General features: G+C 47.2%; 1 protein-coding gene across 1 annotated transcript in view; it reads right to left on the bottom strand.

Moving 5' to 3' along the window:
* Positions 1-1,106: 1,106 nt before the first annotated feature.
* LOC106594275 (amyloid beta precursor protein binding family B member 2) overlaps positions 1,107-15,000 on the bottom strand; it is a 32,383-nt gene continuing 18,489 nt past the window's right edge. The window contains exons 12-16 of the mRNA XM_045712270.1: positions 10,085-10,187; positions 7,859-7,942; positions 7,409-7,524; positions 1,720-1,983; positions 1,107-1,375 (exon numbers count right to left, since the gene is read on the bottom strand). Coding sequence (XP_045568226.1) covers positions 1,741-1,983; positions 7,409-7,524; positions 7,859-7,942; positions 10,085-10,187 — 546 coding nt within the window. The 3' untranslated portion in view covers positions 1,107-1,375; positions 1,720-1,740. The remainder of the gene's footprint in view (positions 1,376-1,719; positions 1,984-7,408; positions 7,525-7,858; positions 7,943-10,084; positions 10,188-15,000) is intronic.

Raw genomic sequence — 15,000 nt, 5'->3', positions numbered from 1 at the left:
TACCCACCATGCACGCAGCCTGTACATAGATCTAGATATTATAGAGTGTACCCACCATGCACGCAGCCTGTACATAGATCTAGATATTATAGAGTGTACCCACCATGCACGCTGCCTGTACATAGATCTAGATATTATAGAGTGTACCCACCATGCACGCAGCCTGTACATAGATCTAGATATTCTAGAGTGTACCCACCATGCACGCAGCCTGTACATAGATCTAGATATTCTAGAGTGTACCCACCATGCACGCAGCCTGTACATAGATCTAGATATTCTAGAGTGTACCCACCATGCACGCAGCCTGTACATAGATCTAGATATTATAGAGTGTACGCACCATGCATGCAGCTTGTACATAGATCTAGATATTCTAGAGTGTACGCACCATGCATGCAGCCTGTACATAGATCTAGATATTATAGAGTGTACCCGCCATGCACGCAGCCTGTACATAGATCTAGATATTATAGAGTGTACGCACCATGCATGCAGCTTGTACATAGATCTAGATATTCTAGAGTGTACGCACCATGCATGCAGCCTGTACATAGATCTAGATATTATAGAGTGTACCCACCATGCACGCAGCCTGTACATAGATCTAGATATTCTAGAGTGTATTCACCATGCACGCAGCCTGTACATAGATCTAGATATTGTAGAGTGTACGCACCATGCACGCAGCCTGTACAAAGATCTAGATATTCTAGAGTGTACCCACCATGCACTCTGCCTGTACATAGATCTAGATATTCTAGAGTGTACCCACCATGCACGCTGCCTGTACGGCCTCAGAGAGCCGTCCAGCGTCGGGGTCACACCATGCACGCTGCCTGTACATAGATCTAGATATTCTAGAGTGTACCCACCATGCATGCAGCATGTACATAGATCTAGATATTCTAGAGTGTACCCACCATGCACGCTGCCTGTACGGCCTCAGAGAGCCGTCCAGCGTCGGGGTCACACCATGCACGCTGCCTGTACATAGATCTAGATATTCTAGAGTGTACCCACCATGCACGCTGCCTGTACATAGATCTAGATATTCTAGAGTGTACCCACCATGCACGCTGCCTGTACATAGATCTAGATATTCTAGAGTGTACCCACCATGCACGCTGCCTGTACATAGATCTAGATATTCTAGAGTGTACCCACCATGCACGCTGCCTGTACGGCCTCAGAGAGCCGTCCAGCGTTGGGGTCACACCATGCACGCAGCCTGTACATAGATCTAGATATTCTAGAGTGTACCCACCATGCATGCAGCCTGTACATAGATCTAGATATTCTAGAGTGTACCCACCATGCACGCTGCCTGTACATAGATCTAGATATTGTAGAGTGTACGCACCATGCACGCTGCCTGTACGGCCTCAGAGAGCCGTCCAGCGTCGGGGTCACACCATGCACGCTGCCTGTACATAGATCTAGATATTCTAGAGTGTACCCACCATGCATGCAGCCTGTACATAGATCTAGATATTCTAGAGTGTACCCACCATGCACGCTGCCTGTACATAGATCTAGATATTGTAGAGTGTACGCACCATGCACGCAGCCTGTACATAGATCTAGATATTCTAGAGTGTACCCACCATGCATGCAGCCTGTACATAGATCTAGATATTCTAGAGTGTACCCACCATGCACGCTGCCTGTACGGCCTCAGAGAGCCGTCCAGCGTTGGGGTCACACCATGCACGCTGCCTGTACATAGATCTAGATATTCTAGAGTGTACCCACCATGCACGCTGCCTGTACGGCCTCAGAGAGCCGTCCAGCGTCGGGGTCACACCACAACACGTGACACTCGTAGCGTCGTCGTCCTCCTCCGTCCATGATGAAGGCAAAGCAGTGGACGTCCCTCCCTACTCCCATGAAGGACAGAAACCTCACCCTGCACTCCACCAACACCTCCTCCTCCTGCTTCACCTCCTCCTCCTCCTCCTCCTCCTCCTCCTCCTTCACCTCCTGATACACAGGGAGAGACAGAGAGAGACATACAGGGAAGCACACAAACACACACACAAAGGATGAAACGTCATCAGAAAGAAAGAGAAAGAGACAGAGAGACAGAGAGACAGAGAGACAGAGAGACAGAGAGAGAGACAATGAGGGTAGAGGTGTATATAGTGGTGATTGGTGATAATGAGGGTAGAGGTGTATATAGTGGTGATTGGTGATAATGAGGGTAGAGGTGTATATAGTGGTGGTTGGTGATTATGAGGGTAGAGGTGTATATAGCGGTGGGTGGTGATAATGAGGGTAGAGGTGTATATAGTGGTGGTTGGTGATAATGAGGGTAGAGATGTTATAGTGGTGGGTGGTGATAATGAGGGTAGAGGTGTATATAGTGGTGGGTGGTGATAATGAGGGTAGAGGTGTATATAGTGTATATAGCGGTGGGTGGTGATAATGAGGGTAGAGGTGTATATAGTGGTGGTTGGTGATAATGAGGGTAGAGGTGTATATAGTGGTGGGTGGTGATAATGAGGGTAGAGGTGTATATAGTGGTGGGTGGTGATAATGAGGGTAGAGGTGTATATAGTGGTGGGTGGTGATAATGAGGGTAGAGATGTTATAGTGGTGGGTGGTGATAATGAGGGTAGAGGTGTATATAGTGGTGGGTGGTGATAATGAGGGTAGAGGTGTATATAGTGTATATAGCGGTGGGTGGTGATAATGAGGGTAGAGGTGTATATAGTGGTGGTTGGTGATAATGAGGGTAGAGGTGTATATAGTGGTGGGTGGTGATAATGAGGGTAGAGGTGTATATAGTGGTGGGTGGTGATAATGAGGGTAGAGGTGTATATAGTGGTGGGTGGTGATTATGAGGGTAGAGGTGTATATAGTGGTGGTTGGTGATAATGAGGGTAGAGGTGTATATAGTGGTGATTGGTGATAATGAGGGTAGAGGTGTATATAGTGGTGGGTGGTGATAATGAGGGTAGAGGTGTATATAGTGGTGATTGGTGATAATGAGGGTAGAGGTGTATATAGTGGTGGGTGGTGATAATGAGGGTAGAGGTGTATATAGTGGTGGGTGGTGATAATGAGGGTAGAGGTGTATATAGTGGTGGTTGGTGATAATGAAGGTAGAGGTGTATATAGCGGTGGGTGGTGATAATGAGGGTAGAGGTGTATATAGCGGTGGGTGGTGATAATGAGGGTAGAGGTGTATATAGTGGTGGGTGGTGATAATGAGGGTAGAGGTGTATATAGTGGTGGGTGGTGATAATGAGGGTAGAGGGGTATATAGTGTATATAGTGGTGGGTGGTGATTATGAGGGTAGAGGTGTATATAGTGGTGGTTGGTGATAATGAAGGTAGAGGTGTATATAGCGGTGGGTGGTGATAATGAGGGTAGAGGTGTATATAGCGGTGGGTGGTGATAATGAGGGTAGAGGTGTATATAGTGGTGGGTGGTGATAATGAAGGTAGAGGTGTATATAGTGGTGGGTGGTGATAATGAAGGTAGAGGTGTATATAGCGGTGGGTGGTGATAATGAGGGTAGAGGTGTATATAGCGGTGGGTGGTGATAATGAGGGTAGAGGTGTATATAGTGGTGGTTGGTGATAATGAAGTATATAGAGGTGTATATAGTGGTGATTGGTGATAATGAGGGTAGAGGTGTATATAGTGGTGGTTGGTGATAATGAGGGTAGAGGTGTATATAGCGGTGGTTGGTGATAATGAGGGTAGAGGTGTATATAGTGGTGGGTGGTGATAATGAGGGTAGAGGGGTATATAGCGGTGGGTGGTGATAATGAGGGTAGAGGTGTATATAGTGTATATAGTGGTGGTTGGTGATAATGAGGGTAGAGGTGTATATAGCGGTGGGTGGTGATAATGAGGGTAGAGGTGTATATAGTGGTGGTTGGTGATAATGAGGGTAGAGGTGTATATGGTGGTGGTTGGTGATAATGAGGTATATAGAGGTGTGTATATAGTGGTGATTGGTGATAATGAGGGTAGAGGTGTATATAGTGGTGGTTGGTGATAATGAGGGTAGAGGTGTATATAGTGTATATAGTGGTGGGTGGTGATTATGAGGGTAGAGGTGTATATAGTGGTGGTTGGTGATAATGAGGGTAGAGGTGTATATAGTGGTGGTTGGTGATAATGAGGGTAGAGGTGTATATAGTGGTGGTTGGTGATAATGAGGGTAGAGGTGTATATAGTGGTGGGTGGTGATAATGAAGGTAGAGGTGTATATAGCGGTGGGTGGTGATAATGAGGGTAGAGGTGTATATAAGCGGTGGGTGGTGCTAATGAGGGTAGAGGTGTATATAGTGGTGGTTGGTGATAATGAAGTATATAGAGGTGTATATAGTGGTGATTGGTGATAATGAGGGTAGAGGTGTATATAGTGGTGGTTGGTGATAATGAAGTATATAGAGGTGTATATAGCGGTGGGTGGTGATAATGAGGGTAGAGGGGTATATAGCGGTGGGTGGTGATAATGAGGGTAGAGGTGTATATAGTGTATATAGTGGTGGTTGGTGATAATGAGGGTAGAGGTGTATATAGCGGTGGTTGGTGATAATGAGGGTAGAGGTGTATATAGTGGTGGGTCGTGATAATGATGGTAGAGGGGTATATAGCGGTGGGTGGTGATAATGAGGGTAGAGGTGTATATAGTGTATATAGTGGTGGTTGGTGATAATGAGGGTAGAGGTGTATATAGCGGTGGGTGGTGATAATGAGGGTAGAGGTGTATATAGTGGTGGTTGGTGATAATGAGGGTAGAGGTGTATATGGTGGTGGTTGGTGATAATGAGGTATATAGAGGTGTATATAGTGGTGATTGGTGATAATGAGGGTAGAGGTGTATATAGTGGTGGTTGGTGATAATGAGGGTAGAGGTGTATATAGTGTATATAGTGGTGGGTGGTGATTATGAGGGTAGAGGTGTATATAGTGGTGGTTGGTGATAATGAGGGTAGAGGTGTATATAGTGGTGGTTGGTGATAATGAGGGTAGAGGTGTATATAGTGGTGGTTGGTGATAATGAGGGTAGAGGGGTGTATATAGTGTATATAGTGGTGGGTGGTGATAATGAGGTATATAGAGGTGTATATAGTGGTGGTTGGTGATAATGAGGGTAGAGGTGTATATAGTGGTGGTTGGTGATAATGAGGGTAGAGGTGTATATAGTGTATATAGCAGTGGTTGGTGATAATGAGGGTAGAGGTGTATATAGTGGTGGTTGGTGATAATGAGGGTAGAGGTGTATATAGTGGTGGTTGGTGATAATGAGGGTAGAGGTGTATATAGTGTATATAGTGGTGGGTGGTGATAATGAGGTATATAGAGGTGTATATAGTGGTGGTTGGTGATAATGAGGGTAGAGGTGTATATAGTGGTGGTTGGTGATAATGAGGGTAGAGGTGTATATAGTGTATATAAGCGGTGGTTGGTGATAATGAGGGTAGAGGTGTATATAGTGGTGGTTGGTGATAATGAGGGTAGAGGTGTATATAGTGGTGGTTGGTGATAATGAGGGTAGAGGTGTATATAGTGTATATAGCGGTGGTTGGTGATAATGAGGGTAGAGGTGTATATAGTGGTGGTTGGTGATAATGAGGATAGAGGTGTATATAGTGGTGGTTGGTGATAATGAGGGTAGAGGTGTATATAGTGGTGGTTGGTGATAATGAGGGTAGAGGTGTATATAGTGTATATAGTGGTGAGTGGTGATAATGAGGTATATAGAGGTGTATATAGTGGTGGTTGGTGATAATGAGGGTAGAGGTGTATATAGTGGTGGTTGGTGATAATGAGGGTAGAGGTGTATATAGTGTATATAAGCGGTGGTTGGTGATAATGAGGGTAGAGGTGTATATAGTGGTGGTTGGTGATAATGAGGGTAGAGGTGTATATAGTGTATATAGTGGTGGTTGGTGATAATGAGGGTAGAGGTGTATATAGTGGTGGTTGGTGATAATGAGGGTAGAGGTGTATATAGTGGTGGTTGGTGATAATGAGGGTAGAGGTGTATATAGTGTATATAGCGGTGGTTGGTGATAATGAGGGTAGAGGTGTATATAGTGGTGGTTGGTGATAATGAGGATGGAGGTGTATATAGTGGTGGTTGGTGATAATGAGGGTAGAGGTATATATAGTGGTGGTTGGTGATATTGAGGGTAGAGGTGTATATAGTGTATATAGTGGTGGTTGGTGATAATGAGGGTAGAGGTGTATATAGTGGTGGTTGGTGATAATGAGGGTAGAGGTGTATATAGTGTATATAGTGGTGGGTGGTGATAATGAGCTATATAGAGGTGTATATAGTGGTGGTTGGTGATAATGAGGGTAGAGGTGTATATAGTGGTGGTTGGTGATAATGAGGGTAGAGGTGTATATAGTGTATATAGCGGTGGTTAGTGATAATGAGGGTAGAGGTGTATATAGTGGTGGTTGGTGATAATGAGGGTAGAGGTGTATATAGTGGTGGTTGGTGATAATGAGGGTAGAGGTGTATATAGTGTATATAGCGGTGGTTGGTGATAATGAGGGTAGAGGTGTATATAGTGGTGGTTGGTGATAATGAGGGTAGAGGTGTATATAGTGGTGGTTGGTGATAATGAGGGTAGAGGTGTATATAGTGTATATAGTGGTGGTTGGTGATAATGAGGGTAGAGGTGTATATAGTGGTGGTTGGTGATAATGAGGTATATAGAGGTGTATATAGTGGTGGGTGGTGATAATGAGGTATATAGAGGTGTATATAGTGGTGGGTGGTGATAATGAGGTATATAGGAGATGGATATAGTGGTGGGTGGTGATAATGAGGTATATAGAGGTGTATATAGTGGTGGGTGGTGATAATGAGGTATATAGAGGTGTATATAGTGGTGGGTGGTGATAATGAGGTATATAGAGGTGTATATAGTGGTGGGTGGTGATAATGAGGTATATAGAGGTGTATATAGTGGTGGGTGGTGATAATGAGGTATATAGAGGTGTATATAGTGGTGGGTGGTGATAATGAGGTATATAGGAGATGGATATAGTGGTGGGTGGTGATAATGAGGTATATAGAGGTGTATATAGTGTTGGGTGGTGATAATGAGGTATATAGAGGTGTATATAGTGGTGGGTGGTGATAATGAGGTATATAGAGGTGTATATAGTGGTGGGTGGTGATAATGAGGTATATAGAGGTGTATATAGTGTTGGTTGGTGATAATGAGGTATATAGAGGTGTATATAGTGGATGTTACCTGGTGGGTGGTGATAATGAGGTATATAGAGGTGCATATAGTGGTGGGTGGTGATAATGAGGTATATAGAGGTGTATATAGTGGTGGTTGGTGATGAGGTATATAGAGGTGTATATAGTGGTGGGTGGTGATAATGAGGTATATAGGAGGTGTATATAGTGGATGTTACCTGGTGGTTGCTGATAATGAGGGTTGCATCAGCCACGTTGAGGTTAACAGCTTTCCACTCCTCTCTACTGGAAGAACCAATCAGACTGTCTATCGCCCCGTTCACTATGTCCATACCTAGGGGTCACAGGGCAAGGGGTCACAGGACAGGGGTCACAGGGCAGGGGTCACAGGGCAGGGGCCACGGGGCAGGGGTCACAGGGCAGGGGTCACGGGGTCACAGGGCAGGGGTCACAGGGCAGGGGTCACAGGGCAGGGGTCACAGGGCAGGGGTCACGGGGTCACAGGGCAGGGGTCACAGGGTCACAGGACAGGGGTCACAGGGCAGGGGTCACAGGACAGGGGTCACAGGGCAGGGGTCAGTGTGTGTGTGTGTGTGTGTGTGTGTGTGTGTGTGTGTGTGTGTGTGTGTGTGTGTGTGTGTGTGTGTGTGTGTGTGTGTGTGTCTCACCTATAGATCTGTCTACTGGCATCATACCCAGATACAGAACCTGGAACCTCTGGACCAACTCTGTCTTTGGAGAGGGGAACTCTGCTGGACAGACAGACAGACAGACAGACAGACAGACAGACAGACAGACAGACAGACAGACAGACAGACAGACAGACAGACAGACAGACAGACAGACAGACAGACAGACAGACAGACAGACAGCAGTCTTCATTAGGCTACATGACAGACAGACATACAGTTGTAGTCGGAAGTTTACATACACCTTAGCCAAATATATTTAAACTCAGTTTTTCACAATTCCTGATATTAAATCCTAGTAAAAATTCCCTGTCTTAGGTCAGTTAGGATCAACACTTTATTTTAAGAATGTGAAATGTCAGAATAATAGTAGAGAGAATTATTTATTTCAGCTTTTATTTCTTTCATCACATTCCCAGTGGGTCAGAAGTTTACATACACTCAATTAGTATTTGGTAGCATTGCCTTTAAATTGTTTAACTTGGGTCAAACGTTTCGGGTAGCCTTCCACAAGCTTCCCACAATAAGTTGGGTGAATTTTGGCCCATTCCTCCTGACAGAGCTGGTGTAACTGAGTCAGGTTTGTTGGCCTCCTTGCTCGCACTAACGCTTTTTCAGTTCTGCCCACAAATGTTCTATAGGATTGAGGTAAGGGCTTTGTGATGGCCACTCCAATACCTTGACTTTGTTGTCCTTAAGCCATTTTGCCACAACTTTGGAAGTATGCTTGGGGTCATTGTTCATTTGGAAGACCCATTTGTGACCAAGCTTTAACTTCCTGACTGATGTCTTGAGATGTTGCTTCAATATATCCACATAATTTTCCTCCCTCATGTTGCCATCTATTTTGTGAAGTGCACCAGTCCCTCCTGCAGCAAAGCACCCCCACAACATGATGCTGCCACCTCCGTGCTTCACGGTTGGGATGGTGTTCTTCAGCTTGCAAGCCTCCCCCTTTTTCCTCCAAACATAACGATGGTCATTATGGCCAAACAGTTCTATTTTTGTTTCATCAGACCAGAGGACATTTCTCCAAAAAGTACAATCTTTGTCCCCATGTGCAGCTGCAAACCGTAGTCTGGCTTTTTTTATGGCGGTTTTGGAGCAGTGGCTTCTTCCTTGCTGAGCGGCCTTTCAGGTTATGTCGATATAGGACTCGTTTTACTGTGGATATAGATACTTTTGTACCTGATTCCTCCAGCATCTTCACAAGGTCCTTTGCTGTTGTTCTGGGATTGATTTGCACTTTTCGCACCAAAGTACGTTCATCTCTAGGAGACAGAATGCATCACCTTCCTGAGCGGTATGACGGCTGCTTGGTCCCATGGTGTTTATACTTGCGTACTATTGTTTGTACTGTATGTGATACAGTATATGCGATACACTATACAGTATACGTGATACAGTATATGCGATACAGTATATGTGATACAGTATATGTGATACAGTATACGTGATGCAGTATAGGTGATTACAGTAGAGCAGAGTAGATTACAGTAGTGAAGAGTAGATTACAGTAGAGTAGATTACAGTAGAGCAGAGTAGATTACAGTAGAGTAGATTACAGTAGAGCAGAGTAGATTACATTAGAGTAGATTACAGTAGAGCAGATTACAGTAGAGCAGAGTAGATTACAGTAGAGCAGAGTAGATTACAGTAGAGCAGATTACAGTAGAGCAGATTACAGTAGAGTAGATTACAGTAGAGCAGAGTAGATTACAGTAGAGTGGATTACAGTAGAGCAGAGTAGATTACAGTAGAGCAGAGTAGATTACAGTAGAGCAGATTACAGTAGAGCAGATTACAGTAGAGCAGATTACAGTATAGTAGATTACAGTAGAGCAGAGTAGATTACAGTAGAGCAGATTACAGTAGAGCAGATTACAGTAGAGCAGATTACAGTAGAGCAGAGTAGATTACAGTAGAGCAGATTACAGTAGATTACAGTAGAGTAGATTACAGTAGAGTAGATTACAGTAGAGTAGATTACAGTAGAGCAGATTACAGTAGATTACAGTAGAGTAGATTACAGTAGAGTAGATTACAGCAGAGTAGATTACAGTAGAGCAGATTACAGTAGATTACAGTAGAGTAGATTACAGTAGAGTAGATTACAGTAGAGCATATTACAGTAGAGTAGATTACAGTAGAGTAGATTACAGTAGAGTAGATTACAGTAGAGCATATTACAGTAGAGTAGATTACCTTGTAGTGGGAGGTCTAGTCCTGACTGCATTCTGCCGTGTAGAGACACGCCCCCTGACAAAGCCCCTGATAACGCTTTAGCATGCTTACGCTCTGACATGATCTACAGAGAGGAGAGGAGAGGAGAGGAGAGGAGAGGAGAGGAGAGGAGAGGAGGGAGGGAGGGAGAGGAGAGGAGAGGAGAGGAGGAGGAGGGAGGAGGGAGGAGGAGGAGGAGAGGAGGGGAGAGGAGGGAGGGGAGGAGGAGAGGAGAGGAGAGAGGAGAGGAGAGGAGAGGAGAGGAGAGGAGAGGGAGGAGAGGGGAGGAGAGGGAGAGGAGAGGAGAGGAGAGGAGAGGAGAGGAGAGGAGAGGAGAGGAGAGAGAGAGAGGAGAGGAGAGGAGAGGAGGGAGGAGAGGAGAGGAGAGGAGAGAGAGGAGAGGAGAGGAGAGGAGAGGAGAGGAGAAAATTAGTTACAATAACCAAGAGCAAGTTTCTCCCTTGAAATAATGTCAAGCTGTCTCCCCACCTGGGGAGGGACACCCCCCTCTAAGTCTCCTCTACTCAGCTCTACACACAGCAAACCAGGTCAGCCTCTCTCCCTCTCTAAAAGATTTTCCTCTCTGCAACAGACCAATAAATTATGGATAAACTTAGGTTTTGTCTGTCTCTGTCTCTCTCTCTCTCTCTCTCTCTCTCCTCTCTCCCTCCCTCCCCCTCCCTCCCTCCCTCCGTCTCTCCCTCATCTGGTTGTAGTAATGTCCATGTACTGTAGTGGCTCTCTGAAATCTGAAATGGAACCCTATTTCCTGTTTAGTGCACTACTTTTGGAGGCTTTGGTCAAAGGCAGTACACTAGACAGGAACTAGGACACTAGACAGGGACTAGGACACTAGACAGGGACTAGGACACTAGACAGGGACACTAGACAGGGACTAGGACACTAGACAGGGACTAGGACACTAGACAGGGACTAGGACACTAGACAGGGACTAGGACACTAGACAGGGACACTAGACAGGGACTAGGACACTAGACAGGGACTAGGACACTAGACAGGGACTAGGACACTAGACAGGGACACTAGACAGGGACTAGGACACTAGACAGGGACACTAGACAGGGACACTAGACAGGGACACTAGACAGGGACACTAGACAGGGACACTAGACAGGGACTAGGACACTAGACAGGGACAAGGACACTAGACAGGGACTAGGACACTAGACAGGGAGTAGGACACTAGACAGGGACTAGGACACTAGACAGGGACTAGGACACTAGACAGGGAGTTGGACACTAGACAGGGACTAGGACACTAGACAGGGACTAGGACACTAGACAGGAACTAGGACACTAGACAGGGACACTAGACAGGGACTAGGACACTAGACAGGGACACTAGACAGGGACTAGGACACTAGACAGGGACACTAGACAGGAACTAGGACACTAGACAGGGACACTAGACAGGGACACTAGACAGGGACTAGGACACTAGACAGGGACACTAGACAGGGACACTAGACAGGGACTAGGACACTAGACAGGGACACTAGACAGGGACTAGGACACTAGACAGGGACACTAGACAGGGACACTAGACAGGGACACTAGACAGGGACACTACACAGGGACACTAGACAGGGACTAATTGACCACAAGAAGCCCAAACAGATATGAACTAAAACATAATCGAACCTTGTTTACGTTTGTATACGATCACGTGTCTCTCTATTAAACACCTGGGAACAGGTTTCCTGGATTAAAACCACTCGGAGCTGATTTCCTGGTGTTTTTACAGTATTTCCTGTCCAACAAGGATTAAAACCTGGGGCCAAATAAAACCAGCTGCAGGGCCAAACTCGGCCCACGGACCACCAGTTGGAGAACCCTGTTGTAGGCTGCAGGTTTTAGGTTTTAGGGTGTATGGTATAGGGTGTATGGTATAGGGTGTAGGGTATAGGGTATAGAGTGTAGGGTATAGGTTGTAGGGTGTAGAGTGTAGGGTATATGGTATATGGTATAGGTTGTAGGGTGTAGGGTATATGGTATAGGGTATAGAGTGTAGGGTGTAGGGTACAGGGTATAGGGTACAGGGTGTAGGGTACAGGGTGTAGGGTACAGGGTGTAGGGTACAGGGTGTAGGGTACAGGGTATAGGGTGTAGGGTATAGGGTACAGGGTATAGGGTACAAGGAGTAGGGTATAGGGTATAGGGTACAGGGTATAGGGTATAGGGTATAGGGAGTAGGGTATAGGGTACAGGGTATAGGGTATAGGGTACAGGGTACAGGGAGTAGGGTACAGGGAGTAGGGTATAGGGTACAGGGAGTAGGGTATAGGGTACAGGGTGTAGGGTACAGGGTGTAGGGTACAGGGTATAGGGTACAGGGTATAGGGTATAGGGTACAGGGTACAGGGTATAGGGTACAGGGTGTAGGGTATAGGGTATAGGGTACAGGGTGAAGGGTACAGGGTACAGGGTGAAGGGTACAGGGTATAGGGTACAGGGTATAGGGTATAGGGTACAGGGTACAGGGTATAGGGTACAGGGTCTAGGGTATAGGGTATAGGGTACAGGGTGAAGGGTACAGGGTACAGGGTATAGGGTACAGGGTACAGGGTATAGGGAGTAGGGTATAGGGTACAGGGTGTAGGTTACTCACCCTAGAGCATATGAGGTGGAGGCTGGTAGCGATGGCTTTAGCTGGCGTGGTGGGTACAGGGTACAGGGTGTAGGGTACAGGGTGTTGGGTATAGGGTATAGGGTATAGGGTGTAGGGTATAGGGTACAGGGAGTAGGGTACAGGGTATAAGGTATAGGGTATAGGGTACAGGGTATAGGGTGTAGGGTACTCACCCTGGAGCAGATGAGGTGGAGGCTGGTAGCGATGGCTTTAGCTGGCGTGTTGGGTATAGGGTACAGGGTATAGGGTACAGGGTGTAGGGTACAGGGTATAGGGTATAGGGTGTAGGGTACTCACCCTGGAGCAGATGAGGTGGAGGCTGGTAGCGATGGCTTTAGCTGGCGTGTTGGGTATAGGGTACAGGGTATAGGGTACAGGGTGTAGGGTACAGGGTATAGGGTATAGGGTGTAGGGTACTCACCCTGGAGCAGATGAGGTGGAGGCTGGTAGCGATGGCTTTAGCTGGCGTGTTGGGTATAGGGTACAGGGTATAGGGTACAGGGTGTAGGGTACAGGGTATAGGGTATAGGGTGTAGGGTACTCACCCTGGAGCAGATGAGGTGGAGGCTGGTAGCGATGGCTTTAGCTGGCGTGTTGGGTACAGGGTACAGGGTATAGGGTACAGGGTGTAGGGTACAGGGTATAGGGTATAGGGTGTAGGGTACTCACCCTGGAGCAGATGAGGTGGAGGCTGGTAGCGATGGCTTTAGCTGGCGTGTTGGGTATAGGGTACAGGGTATAGGGTACAGGGTGTAGGGTACAGGGTATAGGGTATAGGGTGTAGGGTACTCACCCTGGAGCAGATGAGGTGGAGGCTGGTAGCGATGGCTTTAGCTGGCGTGTTGGGTATAGGGTACAGGGTATAGGGTACAGGGTGTAGGGTACAGGGTATAGGGTATAGGGTGTAGGGTACTCACCCTGGAGCAGATGAGGTGGAGGCTGGTAGCGATGGCTTTAGCTGGCGTGTTGGGTATAGGGTACAGGGTATAGGGTACAGGGTGTAGGGTACAGGGTATAGGGTATAGGGTGTAGGGTACTCACCCTGGAGCAGATGAGGTGGAGGCTGGTAGCGATGGCTTTAGCTGGCGTGTTGGGTATAGGGTACAGGGTATAGGGTACAGGGTGTAGGGTACAGGGTATAGGGTATAGGGTGTAGGGTACTCACCCTGGAGCAGATGAGGTGGAGGCTGGTAGCGATGGCTTTAGCTGGCGTGTTGGGTATAGGGTACAGGGTATAGGGTACAGGGTGTAGGGTACAGGGTATAGGGTATAGGGTGTAGGGTACTCACCCTGGAGCAGATGAGGTGGAGGCTGGTAGCGATGGCTTTAGCTGGCGTGTTGGGTATAGGGTACAGGGTATAGGGTACAGGGTGTAGGGTACAGGGTACAGGGTATAGGGTGTAGGTTACTCACCCTGGAGCAGATGAGGTGGAGGCTGGTAGCGATGGCTTTAGCTGGCGTGTTGGGTATAGGGTACAGGGTATAGGGTACAGGGTGTAGGGTACAGGGTATAGGGTATAGGGTGTAGGGTACTCACCCTGGAGCAGATGAGGTGGAGGCTGGTAGCGATGGCTTTAGCTGGCGTGTTGGGTATAGGGTACAGGGTATAGGGTACAGGGTGTAGGGTACAGGGTATAGGGTGTAGGGTACTCACCCTGGAGCAGATGAGGTGGAGGCTGGTAGCGATGGCTTTAGCTGGCGTGGTGGGTATAGGGTACAGGGTATAGGGTACAGGGTGTAGGGTACAGGGTATAGGGTATAGGGTGTAGGGTACTCACCCTAGAGCATATGAGGTGGAGGCTGGTAGCGATGGCTTTAGCTGGCGTGGTGGGTACAGGGTACAGGGTGTAGGGTACAGGGTGTTGGGTATAGGGTATAGGGTATAGGGTGTAGGGTATAGGGTACAGGGAGTAGGGTACAGGGTATAAGGTATAGGGTATAGGGTACAGGGTATAGGGTGTAGGGTACTCACCCTGGAGCAGATGAGGTGGAGGCTGGTAGCGATGGCTTTAGCTGGCGTGTTGGGTATAGGGTACAGGGTATAGGGTACAGGGTGTAGGGTACAGGGTATAGGGTATAGGGTGTAGGGTACTCACCCTGGAGCAGATGAGGTGGAGGCTGGTAGCGATGGCTTTAGCTGGCGTGTTGGGTATAGGGTACAGGGTATAGGGTACAGGGTGTAGGGTACAGGGTATAGGGTGTAGGGTACTCACCCTGGAGCAGATGAGGTGGAGGCTGGTAGCGATGG

This window comes from Salmo salar, unplaced genomic scaffold (genome assembly GCF_905237065.1).
Source record: "Salmo salar unplaced genomic scaffold, Ssal_v3.1, whole genome shotgun sequence".
Taxonomy (NCBI): Eukaryota; Metazoa; Chordata; class Actinopteri; order Salmoniformes; family Salmonidae; genus Salmo; species Salmo salar.
This window is presented reverse-complemented; position numbering and strand designations above follow the sequence as displayed.